Source organism: the organism of the source record quoted next, unplaced genomic scaffold (assembly GCF_019419815.1).
Source record: "Pyrus x bretschneideri cultivar Hongxiangsu unplaced genomic scaffold, Pyrus_bretschneideri_v1 Contig2, whole genome shotgun sequence".
NCBI classification, from domain to species: domain Eukaryota; kingdom Viridiplantae; phylum Streptophyta; class Magnoliopsida; order Rosales; family Rosaceae; genus Pyrus; species Pyrus x bretschneideri.
This window is the reverse complement of record NW_025999501.1, coordinates 10,229,233-10,244,824: the sequence shown is the minus strand read 5'-3', so window position 1 is coordinate 10,244,824 and position 15,592 is coordinate 10,229,233. Positions and strand designations below refer to the sequence as shown.

Sequence of the window (15,592 nt, the reverse complement as noted above, 5' to 3'; positions counted from 1 at the left end):
GCTAAAATTATAGTTTATGGAGAAATTTGACAACTCTTTACAAAATTGGGAAATAAGAAAAGGCACGGCGGCAGTTCAAAACTTGCGAAGACATGTTATCAATTTGGCCATTTGGTTAATTTGTGTGGTCTCTATCCAGTCATCCAACGGCTCCAATATCCCCGCACCTTCCAACTTTGGTCACATCTTTGTTGTCGACACAAAGGCCTGCTTCCTGCCCTTTCAACCTCACGCCAACTCCATTGCTTATCACTTTCCTCAATACATCCAAAAACAGTCAAATTCCCTCTCCAAATTTCCCCCCTATATAAATTGTAAATTACAAAATACCACCCAAACCCCTTCCCCTTTCTGTAATTTCTCTAATTTCTCATGACAATATCTCCCCAAGCATTCCTGCCGCCAAAACGCCGGCCCTCGGCGGGGGCGTTCATGTCGCCCAAGCTCTCCGACCAGACCCTCCTCCGCTCCCTCCACCATCTCTCCCTTGAAATCTCCTCCCTCGAGCCTCTCCAGTTCCTCCGCCACCGCACCTCCCGCTCCATGATCCGCAGGTCAACCCTCCTCTCCATCCTCTTCGAAGACATCATCAGGAGCTCCACCGCCGTCTTCTCCCCCTCCGCCCTCCTCTGCTTCCAGGAGCTCTACATCCTGCTCCAGAGGATCCAGACTCTCATGGAAGATTCCTCCAACGGGAGCCGGATGTGGCTCCTCCTCCAGACCGAGTCCCTCGCCAACAGCTTCCACGAGCTCACCCTCGACCTCTCCACCTTGCTTGACATCCTCCCCGTCAAGGAGCTCCGATTAAACGACGATGTCGGGGAGGTCGTCTCCCTTCTCCGCAGCCAGTGCTCCCGCAGCACCACAAAATCGCTCGTCGATCCGAGAGACGACGCCCTCCGCCGCGAGGTTTGCTCGATGCTCGACCGCCTCAGGAACGAGATCGTCCCCGACCACTCCAATCTCTCTGACATTTTCGCGCAATTAGGGATTGGCGACGCGTCGAATTGCAGAGAGGAGCTCGAGAGCCTCCAGGACGAGTTCCAGAACCAGACGGAGGAGAAATCCAAGTCGCAGCTCATCGCCCTCGTCGGACTCGTTCGCTACGGCAAGTGCGTGTTATTTGGAGCATCCACACCGGGATCGGACCTAATCCGCCGTAGATCGGCATCGGAATTAAGTTTCCCGGTGGATTTTCGGTGCCCGATCAGTTTGGAGCTAATGCGGGACCCGGTCACCGTGGCCACCGGCCAGACATACGATCGTGATTCCATCAAGCTGTGGATTGAATCAGGACACAACACGTGTCCCAAGACAGGTCAGGCCCTGGCCCACACGGAGCTCATACCGAATCGCGCGTTGAAAAATCTCATCGCCATGTGGTGCCGCGAGCAGAGAGTCCCTTTCGAAACCGCGGAGAACAATAGGGGGCTGGTCAACGCCGTCAAAAAGAACAAGGCGGCGCTAGAAGCTGCGCGGATGACCGGCTCGTTTTTGGTCAACAAGCTTTCGGTGTCTCAGTCGATGGAGGCGGCGAACGGCGTCGTTTACGAGCTCCGGAGTCTGGCGAAGACGGACTCCGACTGTCGCGCCTGCATTGCGGAGGCCGGGGCTATTCCTTTGCTGGTACGGTACTTAAGCTCGGACGTGGGAGAGACCCATCCGAACCTGCAGGTTAACGCCGTGACGACGATTCTTAACCTTTCTATTTTGGAAGCGAACAAAACGCGGATCATGGAGACTGACGGAGCTCTTAACGGCGTTATCGAGGTGCTGAGGTCGGGGGCCACCTGGGAGGCGAAGGGGAATGCGGCGGCTACGATATTCAGTTTATCAGGTGTGCACGCGTACAGGAAGAGACTCGGGAAGAAGACACGTGTCATAAAGGGGTTAGTGGAGCTGGCTAGGGATGGGCCCGAGCGCGGGTGTTTTAAAAAGGACGCCATGGTGGCGATACTGAATTTGGCGGGAGAGAGGGAGGCAGTGGCGAGATTGGTGGAAGGTGGGGTGGTGGAGATGACCGTGCAAGTGATGGAGGGGCTGCCGGAGGAGGCGGTTACTGTGTTGGAAATTGTGGTGAGAAGCGGCGGACTACTGGCCACTGCGGCGGCGTATCGCGCGATTAGAAAATTGGGGAGTGTGTTGAGAGAAGGGTCGGAGAGGGCGAGGGAGAGCGCGGCGGCCACGCTGGTGACAATCTGTCGAAAAGGGGGATCGGAGATGGTGGCAGAATTGGCGTCAATGCCGGGGATTGAGAGGGTGATATGGGAATTGATGGGGGTGGGGACGCTGAGGGCGAGGCGGAAGGCGGCGTCTCTATTGAGGATTCTGAGGAGATGGGCTGCCGGTTTGGATAGTGAGGTAGCGGAGGGGGGATATTCAACGGTGAATCATGTGAGTACATCGGCAACAACAACAGTGGTAGCAAGCTGATTAAATTTGACGGTCACTAATTTGGTCGAATTTGATTGTAAAGAGAAAAAAAATCCCATTCATTCTTTGATATATTTGTTTCCATTTTCTTTGTTTCGATTTGTTTCACGATTAGATGAAAAAAAAATCCCTTTCATTCTTTAATATATTTGTTTCCATTTGTCTCACCACATCTCTTGAATTGAGAAACATACCAATGTCTCGTGTATTTGTTTTGCCATCTTCACCATATCTCTCCTCTTAATGAGAGAAAAATGTCGGTATTCATCGCGCATATATTTGCTTATTCAAAATTAATCCCTTAAAATAAAGTATTAGAGATTATGATTACGGATTGCTTTAACGTTTACTAAGCAAATGGTAAGAAAACATAAGTGTGGAGCCAAAAATAATCACAAGGCGATACGTGAATTTTTGGATAAAAGAGGACAAAAATACCCTTGATGCATACTGGGATTCCTACGTGCGAGCAGCGGGCAATCATCCATCAACCGAGTCAAGAGTGCCCAAAATAGGTAACAAGTTCAAATTTATCTCATCCATCTTTACTCCATATCCTCTACAAGGAAATCATTTCATAACCTTCAAAACCTTCCATATAAATTAAATTAATTAGGCTAACTAATGGATTAATTCCTAATTAATCCATTAATCACCCAATTAATCACCCATTATACCAATTAATCACCCATTACACAAATTATCACCCATTACACACCAAAAATACCCCAAAGGGCCGGCCACCTTTTCTCCAAAGGGGACCGGCCATGCTTTATATACTGAACCCCATTTTTCTCTAAAAAGCTAGTTCCACACTCTTAAAAAACTCCCAAAAACTCTCCAAACATTTTTATTTCTAAACTCTAACTTTGGCATCAGAGGTTCTTCGGCCAAAGCCCCCCATTCATCATGGGCACGTGAGGCTTTTGGCCTTGACCTAAGGTGTTATTTGTTTTGTAGGTGCAATTTTATTCAAGAACAAGGAGGAAGAAATTTGCATCCACAGCAGATAACGCCACAGTATCAAGAAATTCAAAGAATTTAGTTTGTGAATTGGGAGGAATTTGACACTTAAAATGGGGGTGGGACCATGATTGCTGGAGAAATGACCATCAAGTCTCTATGTTTGTCCAACTCAGTATATATATTCACATTGTTTCTAAGTTTCTAATTTTGCCCATTTAGTTTATCATTAACTAACATATAAAGCTATTTATTTAGAAAAAAGATTAACTTAGTAACCACATTAGTTTCAATTTTAAATTAGATGAACTACTAAACACTTAACAAGAGTAGTTGTACCTGATTGACTGAGGCATAATAATCTAACTTCCTCATCTCCTCCACTAAAATGTGTTTGGATATAATTGTTCAAAGAGCCCAATAAGCGCGAACGGGCCTAAGTCTAAGCCCAAACTTCTGGAATTGAGCCATTTCCAAATTGGGAATTTTACAGAGACTGATATATGCGTTCTCATTTGTGAGTGAAAGTAATGAGGTTTTTCTTTGGAAAATTGTCCAAAATGATCAATTTTTAAACCTCGATTGCTAAAATGATCAACATTTCAATATGGCATAGATATATGATTACAATATGGGTAGTGCTGTCCACACATCTCGCTTTACCTCTTACACATTATCAATTATTTCTATTATTTGATTTTCTTCAATTTATTTGATCCGACCAGAAATTGAGAGGAGTATGTAGATTGTAAAAAGATTTGTGTAGATAACACCACCCTTGCGATATAATCAATCTTTCACCTCTGTGTTGTCAATTCATCAATAGGCGGTCATTATGACCAATATAATAAATTTATTTAGTTCAATAGTTGAGATTAAACCAAATTTCCAATGAATCCAAGGACTACGTTGTCTCGCTCTATCATCAACCCTAATTTCCATCCAAGACCAAGTTGTCTAGAAGTATATATAGCCATACTCTTGCATGTGCCGAGCAAACATTCCCACCAAAACCAAAACCAAAGCTCCCAAAACTTCCACAATTCACACATATCAATTGGCATAAATATTGGGCAGGCCTGGAGTTTTAATTCTTTGTTGTCCTCCTCCTCCTTCCACGAACAAATAATTGTGATAAACTCCAAAAACCTGTCCTAAGAAGGACAAATTCCAGTTGGTCCCCTCTCTTCTTCTTTATATGTATATACCATATAGTACTCACTGTTTTGGCTGTGGGTTTGGTCCGGTTACTTTCAGACGGCTCAGCAGCAGCAGGACGAAAGGGACCAATATTTTTTGACGGGGAATTATAGGGCTCTCAAACCTTCTGAATGTGAACCCATGCCCATTTCACCCACTGTTTCGCTTGTTGGCTGGCTTTTAAAACTGTCTCATATATATATATATATATGTGTGTGTGTGTGTGTGGTCATCCAAGAGCCAACAGCAGCAAGCAACTTCACCATGATCGTCCTATCTGCAAGTCTCTGCTTTTTTTCTTTTTTTTCTTTTTTTTTTTTTTTTTTAACTTTAAAATTGTATGATAAATGGGTAAACCAGCCTTAAACCCTAGCTAGCTAGGAACAATAATGATAAGAAAACTCAAGTTTATTTAACAAAAGATAAGAGTAACTGGATTACAAACTCAAACTTTAGGGCCTGTTTTCCTTCTTAAATTCAACTTTTCTCTGTTTTTGAAACTTATGAGTACAAATATATGCATTATTTATAAGAAAATTATAAATCATATTCAAATTGAATACGATACAACTCTTTACAAAGCCCTAGCTAAACATGAATAAATTATAAAATTATTGACACAAATAAATAAATAAAAACTCGTATTTCACAACAAAGCAATGTGTTTAGCAAGTCTTGCCATTTTTATAAAAAAAACGACATATTAAGTCACATATCCAACACCGGGTCTCCAATTTCAAAAAACCAAAAAACAAATTTTTCTTGGACTTATGCCGATATAATCCTCTTCTTGGAACCCCAGTGGTTTCTAGTTTATCCTTGTCCCATTTTGTGCACTACTCCGAGTTTGTGGTTTAGGGTTTTGTTGTTACTTGGACTAGGGTTTTCATTTCGGGTTGGACTTGGATGATGAAAGAAACATGGGTCAGTCGGTCTCCAACAAACAATAGATTATGCATAAAAACGAGTGCTCATGGCCATTCATTGTACGGCAAAAATCTGTGTTTGCTTCTGAAGTTGAATGAGTGGCAACTCTCAGAGAGGTCCCCAAAGTCCAAGAGTAACAGTGATCGTAAGAAGGTTGTCCTTTGGGGTAGTTTTATCCGGACCAGGATCCTCTCTTAATCTAAGAATGAGGATCCTCATGACCAAGGGATGTGAACCGTTGAATTTTTATTTAACGGCTACAAACAGGAGGTCCCGTTAAAGTTATAATAATTATAACCGTTGGATTTTTATCCAACGGTTCACATCTCTTGATCATGAGGATCCTCATCTTTAGATTAGAAGAGGATCCTAGTCCATTTTATCCATATGTGGCCAAAGAGGCCTAACAGCTGTGATAATCTGGGTCCCTTGTGTTGCTGTGCAGGTTAGGACCCTATGGATTTAGATCTCATCTGGATCTAAATCGTGGGGATTCTAGGATCTTTATATCTTAGTCATTCATCGTGCAGTCAAAAATCATTTCATTTGATTTGATTTTATTTAATATTAAACACAAATAGTATCAGATAAAAATTAATCTCATGATGTATGATAAACGATTAAGAGGTAAAGATCCCTTGTATCCCCACAAAACTGATTCCGGACCCTACCGGCACAGGCTGCATGTAAGCCACTTTGACAGGATGGTTGGAAAAGGATTGGAGGACACTGATAAGCTGTGGTACTATCAGAAACAACCTCCCAGTCACGATAAAATAGCTCCCAAAGAAAATACTGACAAAACTGAAAGAAGAGAGGGAGATTCAGTTTTTTTTTTCTTTAAATAAAATGTTAGCGGGGCAAAATTTGGACAAAATCAGGTAATTAACTAATCATAATTAGATATCGAGTTCATATTAATGAGAGGCGAACATACGACCTTTCATTTAAGAACAGAATTGTGCTTAGCCTCCATGGGATGGATTATAGCCTAAGACAACTTACTTTAGACATATCTAGCCCACGTCTTACCATATTAATAAGCTCAATCTAGCCCCATATGACATAAACATTATATGTGCAAGGAAGCACATTAAACTTATTATCATTCATTTTTCTTTTAGGCCATCTTTAACCATGAGGACTATATTTTAGCTATTTAAAATATTATATTTTGAATGTTTAGTTTTAGACTATATTTTTTTTTTTCATTTTCAGCAGTATATGGTTATACACTAATAGTTTCGTGTATTGAGAGAGAGAGAGAGGAATCTCATGTGAGCTCCACATAAAAGCTTTCTCAAAGAGCTAAATGTGGCCTGCTCGAGGACCTGCTCGAAGTTTACTTGGAGCTGACCTGGCTTGCTGACTAGAATATAGCTCCTTTGTGTGGAGATGGTTTTTGAAGTTTTCAAGATATATTGCTGCATATGGCTCTTGGCTAGAGATAACCTTTTTCTTAAGTAATGTTATCCCATCAATGTACAAAATTCTAGCTCCGTCCTTACTCCTACTTATAAAAGAGGGTAATACTGTTACAATGTAGAGTTTTGTTCTTCTGGACCTTATGATCTATGAAATTTGTTGTCACTCACCGTTCAATCTTAATCTAATGGTAAGTGGTCATATAACTTTTAATGTTGTGCTTTTTGCTTTATCGTTAAATTAAGAACGGACAGTAGCCATAAAATCTAAGAAGATGAGATTGTTACACAATATTAGTCAAAATACTTTAAATAAAGAATCATTTTCTTTAAAAAGGCAATAACTTAGGGCATCATTTTATTGAAAGACATAAATATTGAATGATGTTATCTCTACATTTATTTTTATCTTTCACACCTTTTTTATTAATTATATTTTTTGATCATTTTTATTCATTCGATTCAATAATTAAAAATTAAAATAAATGTGTAAAAAGTAAGAAAAAAAAAAAAATGTGTGATGATACCATCCTAAATACAAAAGAGGTTGTTAAAAAAGTAAACAAAATAGTCATCATGGTAACTTTGACAATAAAACAAACTTTCTTTATGGGCAGGCTACCAAAAGGATAGCCATTTCCATTTCCATTTCCACCTGGCGCTCTTTCTTTATACCAAACTTTTTCCCCTTGGTGGACCCCTAGGGGCCCTCAGAAAATTCCACTAAAACTCCCCCTTATTTATCTTTCAATATCAGCGGCAGTGCGACTGTGTGAGTGTGAGTGCCATAAAACTCATCTCTTCCTTCCTTCCTTTGTTTAACAGATTACTGAGTGGAAGAGAGAGAAAGTGAGAGAGGAGAGAGAGAGAGAGGGGTTGTGATGGGAAACCACAAGTTTAAATTATCAGATATGATGCCCAATTCCTGGTTTAGCAAGTTGAAAGACATGAGCAAACCCAGAAAAAAGCAATCCAAGAAGAAAAAACAACAAAAACAACCCCCATTTGCTGCTTCTTCTCCACCAGCAAAAAATTTTACAGAGCCCTCAAAGCCAAAGCTGCAACTGCCCCACCACCTCCACTACTCCCCAAGACAGTCTTACTACTTCACAAGAGAGCTCACCTCCCCTGCGCCTGCCCCATCTCACGGATGCCCCACCTCCTCCGCCCCCACCAATGACCCACCACCAAAAAAATCCAACAGACAAAAACCGAGGAACAGAACTACCACCTTTCCCTCCTCCGATCCCAACCTCCGAACTTCCTCTGTTTCCGCCGGCTGCGGCTGCCACTCCACCACCGTTGAATCCGTCTGGACTAGATCCCAATCCCCACCTGGGACATGGTCGTCTTCCTCCTTCGACAGCTCTCCAGACCCGCCGTCAGAGACGGAGTTTCTCGACGACGACGGTGAGCCTGAATTCCGGTGCGACCGCGTTCTCTCCGCTTACCATGTTGACTCCGGCAAAAAAGACGTCGTTGTCGACGTCGAAAAGGCGTCAGTGGCCATGAAATTATCCGATGTGAGAATTGTAGATGCGCCTGGTGATGGTTTGGAATCGTTTTCCGGGCTCGATCTCCCTCCGATTATAACCAAGCCGGCAAAATTCAGCGAAATGGTGAGCGAAGTGAAGAAGAGCAAGAACAAGAAGAAAGAACAGAGGAATATTACCAACAGCGCTGGTAGAAGGCTTCCTTCATCAAATGCAGCTATATCTCCCGGCTTCCGCCTTCGGAATTCGCCGAGGATTTCCAACAGGAAGATCAACCAGGCCTGCCTCAGCCGGCGGAGCGTGTCATCGAATTCGAGCTCGAAGCGGAGGAGCATCTCCGACAGCTTTGCAATTGTCAAGTCATCGTTTGATCCCCAGAGGGATTTCAGGGAATCAATGGTGGAGATGATCATGGAGAACAACATCAAGGCGTCCAAGGATATGGAAGATCTACTTGCATGTTATCTTTCTTTAAATTCTGATGAGTACCATGAGATGATCATCAAGGTGTTCAAGCAAATCTGGTTTGATCTCACTGACATTGGGTCCAAGTAATTACAAATTACAAATTTCGAGAAAACAAAAAAAACTGTTAACTGTAAATTGTTAGTCTTAATTTCCTTGGTTAGTTTGTCTTGTTTCTAATAAATTTCCTTACTTTTTAATCAAGGAGTTCATGTTTTCAGTTTTGGAAGACAACCCTGTTGTCAAAATTCAGTCTTTAATTTGTTCACAAGTTTCTTGTGTTTCTGGATGTGAAAGTGGAGATGGGTTTTTGTCCATGTTATGCTTCTAGGGTATAGAAGAGATCCGAGATGTCACAATGATGTATCTCAAATGTATAAGGCATTAAGTTTAGCTTAACTTATTTATATATCAGCGCGTCATTGACTTAAGATATATTTATTGCGGTGTCTCAAGAAATTTTGAATACGGCCAAAGACTAGCAGAGAAACTTTTCTACATTTGAAATGTTACGCTAAGATATTGATTTACATGTGATATGATTTGCTGAGATATTGACAACGTAGCATCCCCAGGTAGTTCTTCTTGAAGGGCAGAGGGTGTGTGGTTATCCTCGTGTGTTGTATGCACTTGTCGTCGTGCTAGAGAAACCAAGAGGATACCTGAATTTTGGTTTCTGAAATTGAGCATTTCAATTTTCATGAACCCCGACCAAATTGTGGGTAACATATACAGGACTATACATATCAAACTGGTTGTGGGAGGACCCCATCAAAGACCCGACAACTTCTCAAATCAAACTTTTGTTTTTTCCCTGCAAAAAGAAGACACTTCGAGGACAAAATTCATGTTTTCAAGCCTTTTTCCCCCGAAAAATTCAATGGTCCTTCTGGCACTTTGGCCTTCATCTTTCAGCCATTTCTGGAAAGCGAGAGGAGATAAGATAACTTAAAAAAAACCTCTTTGTCAAGTATCCCTCGGAGGTGATTGAAGAATCGTTCATGATTTAAAATTAAAGAATTTGACATTAGGAATTTTCTAACACTAACGATCAAAATCTGACAGTCAAATATTGCGGTTTATAAAATAAACTTAGAGCATAGTAGATTTTTGCATTATTTGGCTGTAAAAGTGAAGTGAAAATTCAAATACTAAAAGCTTTTGCTAGAGGCCTAGACTTCCACCCTATAAAATCTGTTGGAAGTACGAATTTTATTTTATTTTTCAAAATAAAAAGTGACTTCGAATATTTCAAAGGCAATGTACTTTTCAGACCCTTGGATTCATACACGGCATGCAGTAGAATACATGAAAAGAGAACCATGAGGCCTAGCAAGAGGATTTGTTTTGTGTTTGGTTTTTATATAGGACCAGGCGAATGAATCGGATTGGCTTCGCAAAAGAAAACAAGTATTACAGGTAATTGGTGAATTTTCCATTTGTGTACGAATATTCTTGTGAGAGAAATATTAGCAGGATTTTATAAAAAATAGATTTCTTCATAGATTTGCTAATATTTTATGTTTTTGGTATAATATTTTATACTATTAGCATAAAAATTAACGTTAAACTGCGATGTGACAGAACGTCTATGTAAAGCTACAATTTTGAAATAGTTCCCTAACATTCATCTTTTTGTAATTTGAGCCTGCACTTGTCGCTTAGGATTAATTGACTTGTTTTTTTGTGGCAGTAACAGTTTGAACCAATACATGAAAAGAAAGCACCCAGTTAGTGTAGTGTCTTTCTGGGACATGGAGCTTCAAGCTTGGTACTCTTTCCATCAGACAAAAGAAAAGTAGAGCATGTATTATCCTCATGCATTGATATATTATTATTCAATCTTGTAAGTCCCTAACTTTGCGGTTTCAGTATTATTGGTGTAAGATTCTAAAAAAACTTCAAATAAAGTTAAAGAAAGTGTAAAGAGAAATGTTATTAACCAACTGAATTAAACATCAGTCATTTGCTTATATTTTCGATTGACATTTGGAATGTATCAATTCAAAAGTCACAACCCATTTTTCTTCCTAATTGGATTTCCTCCGCAGTTAATCTTCTAAAAACTTCAGGCTTAGAACTCTAATCAGGCTTTGGTGCAGATGGCAAAACAGATGAAGGAACTCACTTCAAAGTAAATGCAGAATTAGAAAAACGAGAGAACGACTTGACCTATAACTCGCTGATCTTCGAATCCGCTTGCTGAGCATAAGTAATCGCCTCAGAATCAATGTCTTGCTTCGTCGAGCTCGAGTCATAGGCACATATTGCACAAAGAAGGAAAATGGTAGGGTCGAACTAATTAACAAGTAAATCTTCAGCGTACGCATGATTGTTATACTGCCATGTGATATTACAAATTCACTTATTTTGAAACATCTATATGTATGTATTAATACTATAATATTCTAACTAGGTCCAAAACATATAAATCATGTTATCCAACTATAATATAAATAACAGATTAATAATACTATACGGCGTCGTTGCTGTTCCATTACAGATTTATCTTTATCACTCATCTTCACCTAATCATAAAATGTCCACACGCATTTCCATATGAGCTAGGTTGAACTATTGTTAACTTTAGCTTACACAAATCCAAACAACCAAGAAAATGGGAATTAGTAGCTTGTTAACTTTTGCCTAATAGCTAAATGAATTCTGTATATTATCACTTTATTAATTTGAGGATTCCAATAAGAATATAATAGAGACAAACTATATGTATAACAGGAGATTAGTTGGATGTAACACTTAACCCACCTCAACTTTAGCTAGAGCAAGCTAGCCTTATTGGTTAAGACTACGTACAGACACTTGGAGTGTTAAAACAAAGAGTAAAACTGTGTCATTTTTAGAGTTTTTGTTGAGTCAACAAAACACACTGGGCTACGACATGAGATTAAATATTGAACAACCTATTTGCTCAATTTACTATGCGGATTGAAATTCAGCAACCAGAAATATATTTTATTTGGCTACATACTAACAATGAAAAAACAAAAGAAAAACATGTTGTATTTTTGTGTGTGTGTGTGTATATACACGTATATCTTAATCCTATTCGAATATCATTTGACAAAAACAAAAATTAGCTTTTTGGCAACAGTCGTGTGCACGGCACCTATCCTCCCTGTAAGAGAGAGGACGATTAATGTAAGCAATGATGAAACCCTCCGTTCGTCCCTCCTCTACCAAATTTATTGATTATAATAAAAGTAAATGGATAAATATTAAGCAGAGAAACTATGCCAAGACCCACATAGAAAAAAACGAGTTGATATTGGACCGAGATGAAAAAAAAAAAAAAAAGAAAAAAAAAAGGAGAAAAATTAAGCGTGTGCTTGTATCTATCACAGCGTCACTCTCCTGCCCTTTTGCAGTGTCATGAAGCACTCTGAGAAAAGAACCAAACGGACAACTTATGCAATTGCAGCTTAAGACAAAATTTTTTTTTTTTTTTTAAATGTCGCAACAAATTGTATAAAGTAAAAAATAAAAAACAATCTGCTAAATAAAATTATCCACCGCGAAAATATTTAAAGATATCAAAAGATTATTGTTATACACGATATATATAATAAATTCACATGCTAAACTATTGATCTTGTGAACGGTTGTTCTAATATATTGCATATCTTCAATATCTGTATATGAGGAGAAAAACTTGTGAGGGGCTCAACATGCCACTGGACAATGCTAATAGCACTATGACTCAATTAAAATTTAACATGTGGTAAGAATTTTAATTATGATTTCATAGTTATGTTACCTTTTAAAGATTTCATATATAATTACATAAAAACTTAAAAGATATTATAAAGATTAGTAAAATTAAAAATAGACTCCAGTCACCCAATCGGACCAGTCCTCCATCATCTAAGAATTCACCCCTCTGGCGCAAATGTTGGTATCATTTGACTAAACTTCAAGGGAATAAACTTTATATTTTCCATTCTCATAGATTTTCTTGTCATGGTTAGCCTAATTCTTCGAAAAATAAAGCAGAAATCTTTTGTGTTTGCAGAAAATGATTCATCATTGGAAAAAAAAAAATATGGATTCAATTATATGTAATCGTTTTCATGACCAAAGTGTATACAATTCCAATTAATCCCTTACTTAGGAAACTTATCAACATCAACCCATATTAAAGTTTATCTCCCAGGCTTTTCCGGTGGAGGAAGTCTGAGTGGGTGTTTTTGTTTTATTTGTTTTAATGTTGGAAATAATATTTTTTTAGTTATAATGTAAATAGGAAATTGTAGTTAAATTTAACCATGTGTCAAATTTTGATTGAATCGTAATGCTACTAGGCATTGTCCAGTGACATGTTCAGCCCTACACAAGTTTTTCTCGTACATGAGAAAGGGACTTGTCAATTTCTTCTTCAAAATACCAACAATGTATTTCTTCGTGAAAATACCAAAAATGTTGCTAAGTTTCCTTTATTAGTTTCACGCTTCACTTCAAATCAACAACATTGTTAAAAAAAAAATAAATAAATAAAACATCAACAACATTGACATAATAAGAATAATATAGTAATTTTAGTTAAAATGCAAAATAAAATAATTAAATTCTTCCACACTTTTCTCCCATCTCTTTTTCACGTTTTTCTCTCACATGCATAGGATGTGTGAGATTACTGATTTTCAGTATTAGAACTTAGTTGACCTATCATATCTGGTAAATAAAAAAAAAAATCCACATATCACAAGTACAATCTATATATATATATTTTCTACTTAAAATTTTTTGACAAATATATATTCACCAATGTGAGACCAAAGAGTGATCGAAGGGAAAGCGATGAAGCGACTAGGATGATCTCAGGTCCATTCAGACACGTACAAAAAATTAATGCTATGCTTATGATTTTTAAGATTTCTTCGTAGGGTAAGGGTCTTTATCCGACTATTTTATTTATTTATTTTAATTTTGTTTGATTTGAGGATGGTGGTTTCAATAGAGTTTAGGTGATCGTTGCTTGTGCGTTTTGAGGAAGACTCTGGTTTGGGGATCAGTAGAGGGAGAGAGGAAGAAATTCAACGAGGCTTGAGAGGTTTAAGCAGAGGATGATAAGAACGACACCATACCAAACTCAAACGACGGTGTTTGGTTGCTCACTGCAAGACAAAGTAATTTTTGTAGGATCAGATGAGTGTTTCGGATTGAGACTTTTGAGATCCTCTTAGATTAAAATTCTGATTCCACCACTGAATTAATCTATACGTTATGCACATGCAAGGTACAACCATATAATATTTTACTTGCTATATATCTAGGCCTAATAATACAATAATTATTTGACCATACTATGGCTACGTTTATCCTACGTTTATGCTATGGCCCTATGGCTGTGGGTATATTTATTAGAGAATCATTGCAAGATGATTCAAACTTCAAAGGATTGGACGGTTGAGATTAAAATGTTTAATATCCAGGTTGTGTCGGCGTGCTGGAAGGGAAAAAAAAGACAAAGGTCAGAAGAAACTGATGAAAGGGTCGATGACGTAAAGAGAAAAACAAAGCACCACAACATCTATCCGCAGATTCTGGGCTTTTGCAGTGTCGTCCGACCCGAATCGTCCCCACTGTCATGCAATGTAAAACCAGTAAAATGTACATGCAGAAAGCTAGCTAGGTAGTTCTCGCACACTTCACTCCTCGGCTACTTTGGTAAGCAAGATTAAACCCTAGCTGGGCCTAGGGGCTCAACTAAAATGTCCGATAATTGGTGAGCATTCGTTTAATAAAATCTTATTCTTTCACGCAGTGGCGGATCCAGGATTTTAAACTCGGAGGGTCCCAATTATAAAGGTCAAAAAATTTATAGACAAAAATAACATTGAAAATTTAAATATAATACATTTCATTTAAAAATCATATGCAAAACAATATTACAAATTATAAAATCATAATTCAAGCGTCCATTACGAGGTTTCATAAGTTACTAGGGAGTACCTAAGTTATTGATTATCTAATATGAACCACTAAATTTAAAGGGGTGTGCTATTCACACACCCCTTTTTGCGTCTCACACACCCTTTATTTATTTCTGTCATTTGATCTTTTTTAATTCAGTCGATCCGACGGCCGCAAATTAAGAGGGTGTGTATGAAGTAAAAAGGGGTGTGTGGATAGCAAATTAAAACACCGGTCAAATAAAACTCTCCCCAAACTCCCACTATCTTTCTAACCAAACACACCATTTTTCTCTTTTACTAGTTTCCAAACATCCACCTTCTCTCTCACTAAGAACAAAGCTGCCATACCTCCACTAACCGCCTCCCTCCCCATTCTCCCGAAGCCATGGTAGCTCCACCACCAAATTTCACCAACCCATGACAGATCATATCCATCTTACTAACCTTATGAAGGAAACTTCACCCATAAGAAAAATTACTAAGATGGTTGAAATAATTTGGGAAAGTTTGGGCTTATGTACTGCCTTCACCAGACGACACAGAAAGGTTGGAGGAGAAGTGGGTGGCACCGATGAATGAGACCATGGCAGAAGCAAGGAGGAGAGAGGCAGGAAGGGTCCCTATTTCTTTCTTCCCCGTGCGCGGTCATCTTCTCCAAGAAGAAGACAGCCACTGCAACCTACACAGACCTCATGATTGAGTACGAGGGGTCCTCGGAAAATTTATGGCAACGATTTAGGATTGCCGACGGGTC

General features: G+C 39.1%; 2 protein-coding genes across 2 annotated transcripts; both read left to right on the top strand.

The window, feature by feature from the left end:
- Positions 1–226: 226 nt before the first annotated feature.
- On the top strand, positions 227–2,600 carry LOC125476893 (U-box domain-containing protein 16-like). The gene has a single exon (XM_048583501.1). The coding sequence runs from the start codon at positions 373–375 to the stop codon at positions 2,431–2,433; it is 2,061 nt and encodes a 686-aa protein (XP_048439458.1). The 5' UTR covers positions 227–372; the 3' UTR covers positions 2,434–2,600.
- Positions 2,601–7,729: 5,129 nt separating this feature from the next.
- Positions 7,730–9,105, top strand: LOC103961192 (transcription repressor OFP2). The gene has a single exon (XM_009373724.3). It carries the CDS (start codon positions 7,829–7,831, stop codon positions 8,993–8,995), a length of 1,167 nt encoding a protein of 388 aa, XP_009371999.3. The 5' UTR covers positions 7,730–7,828; the 3' UTR covers positions 8,996–9,105.
- Positions 9,106–15,592: the final 6,487 nt, after the last annotated feature.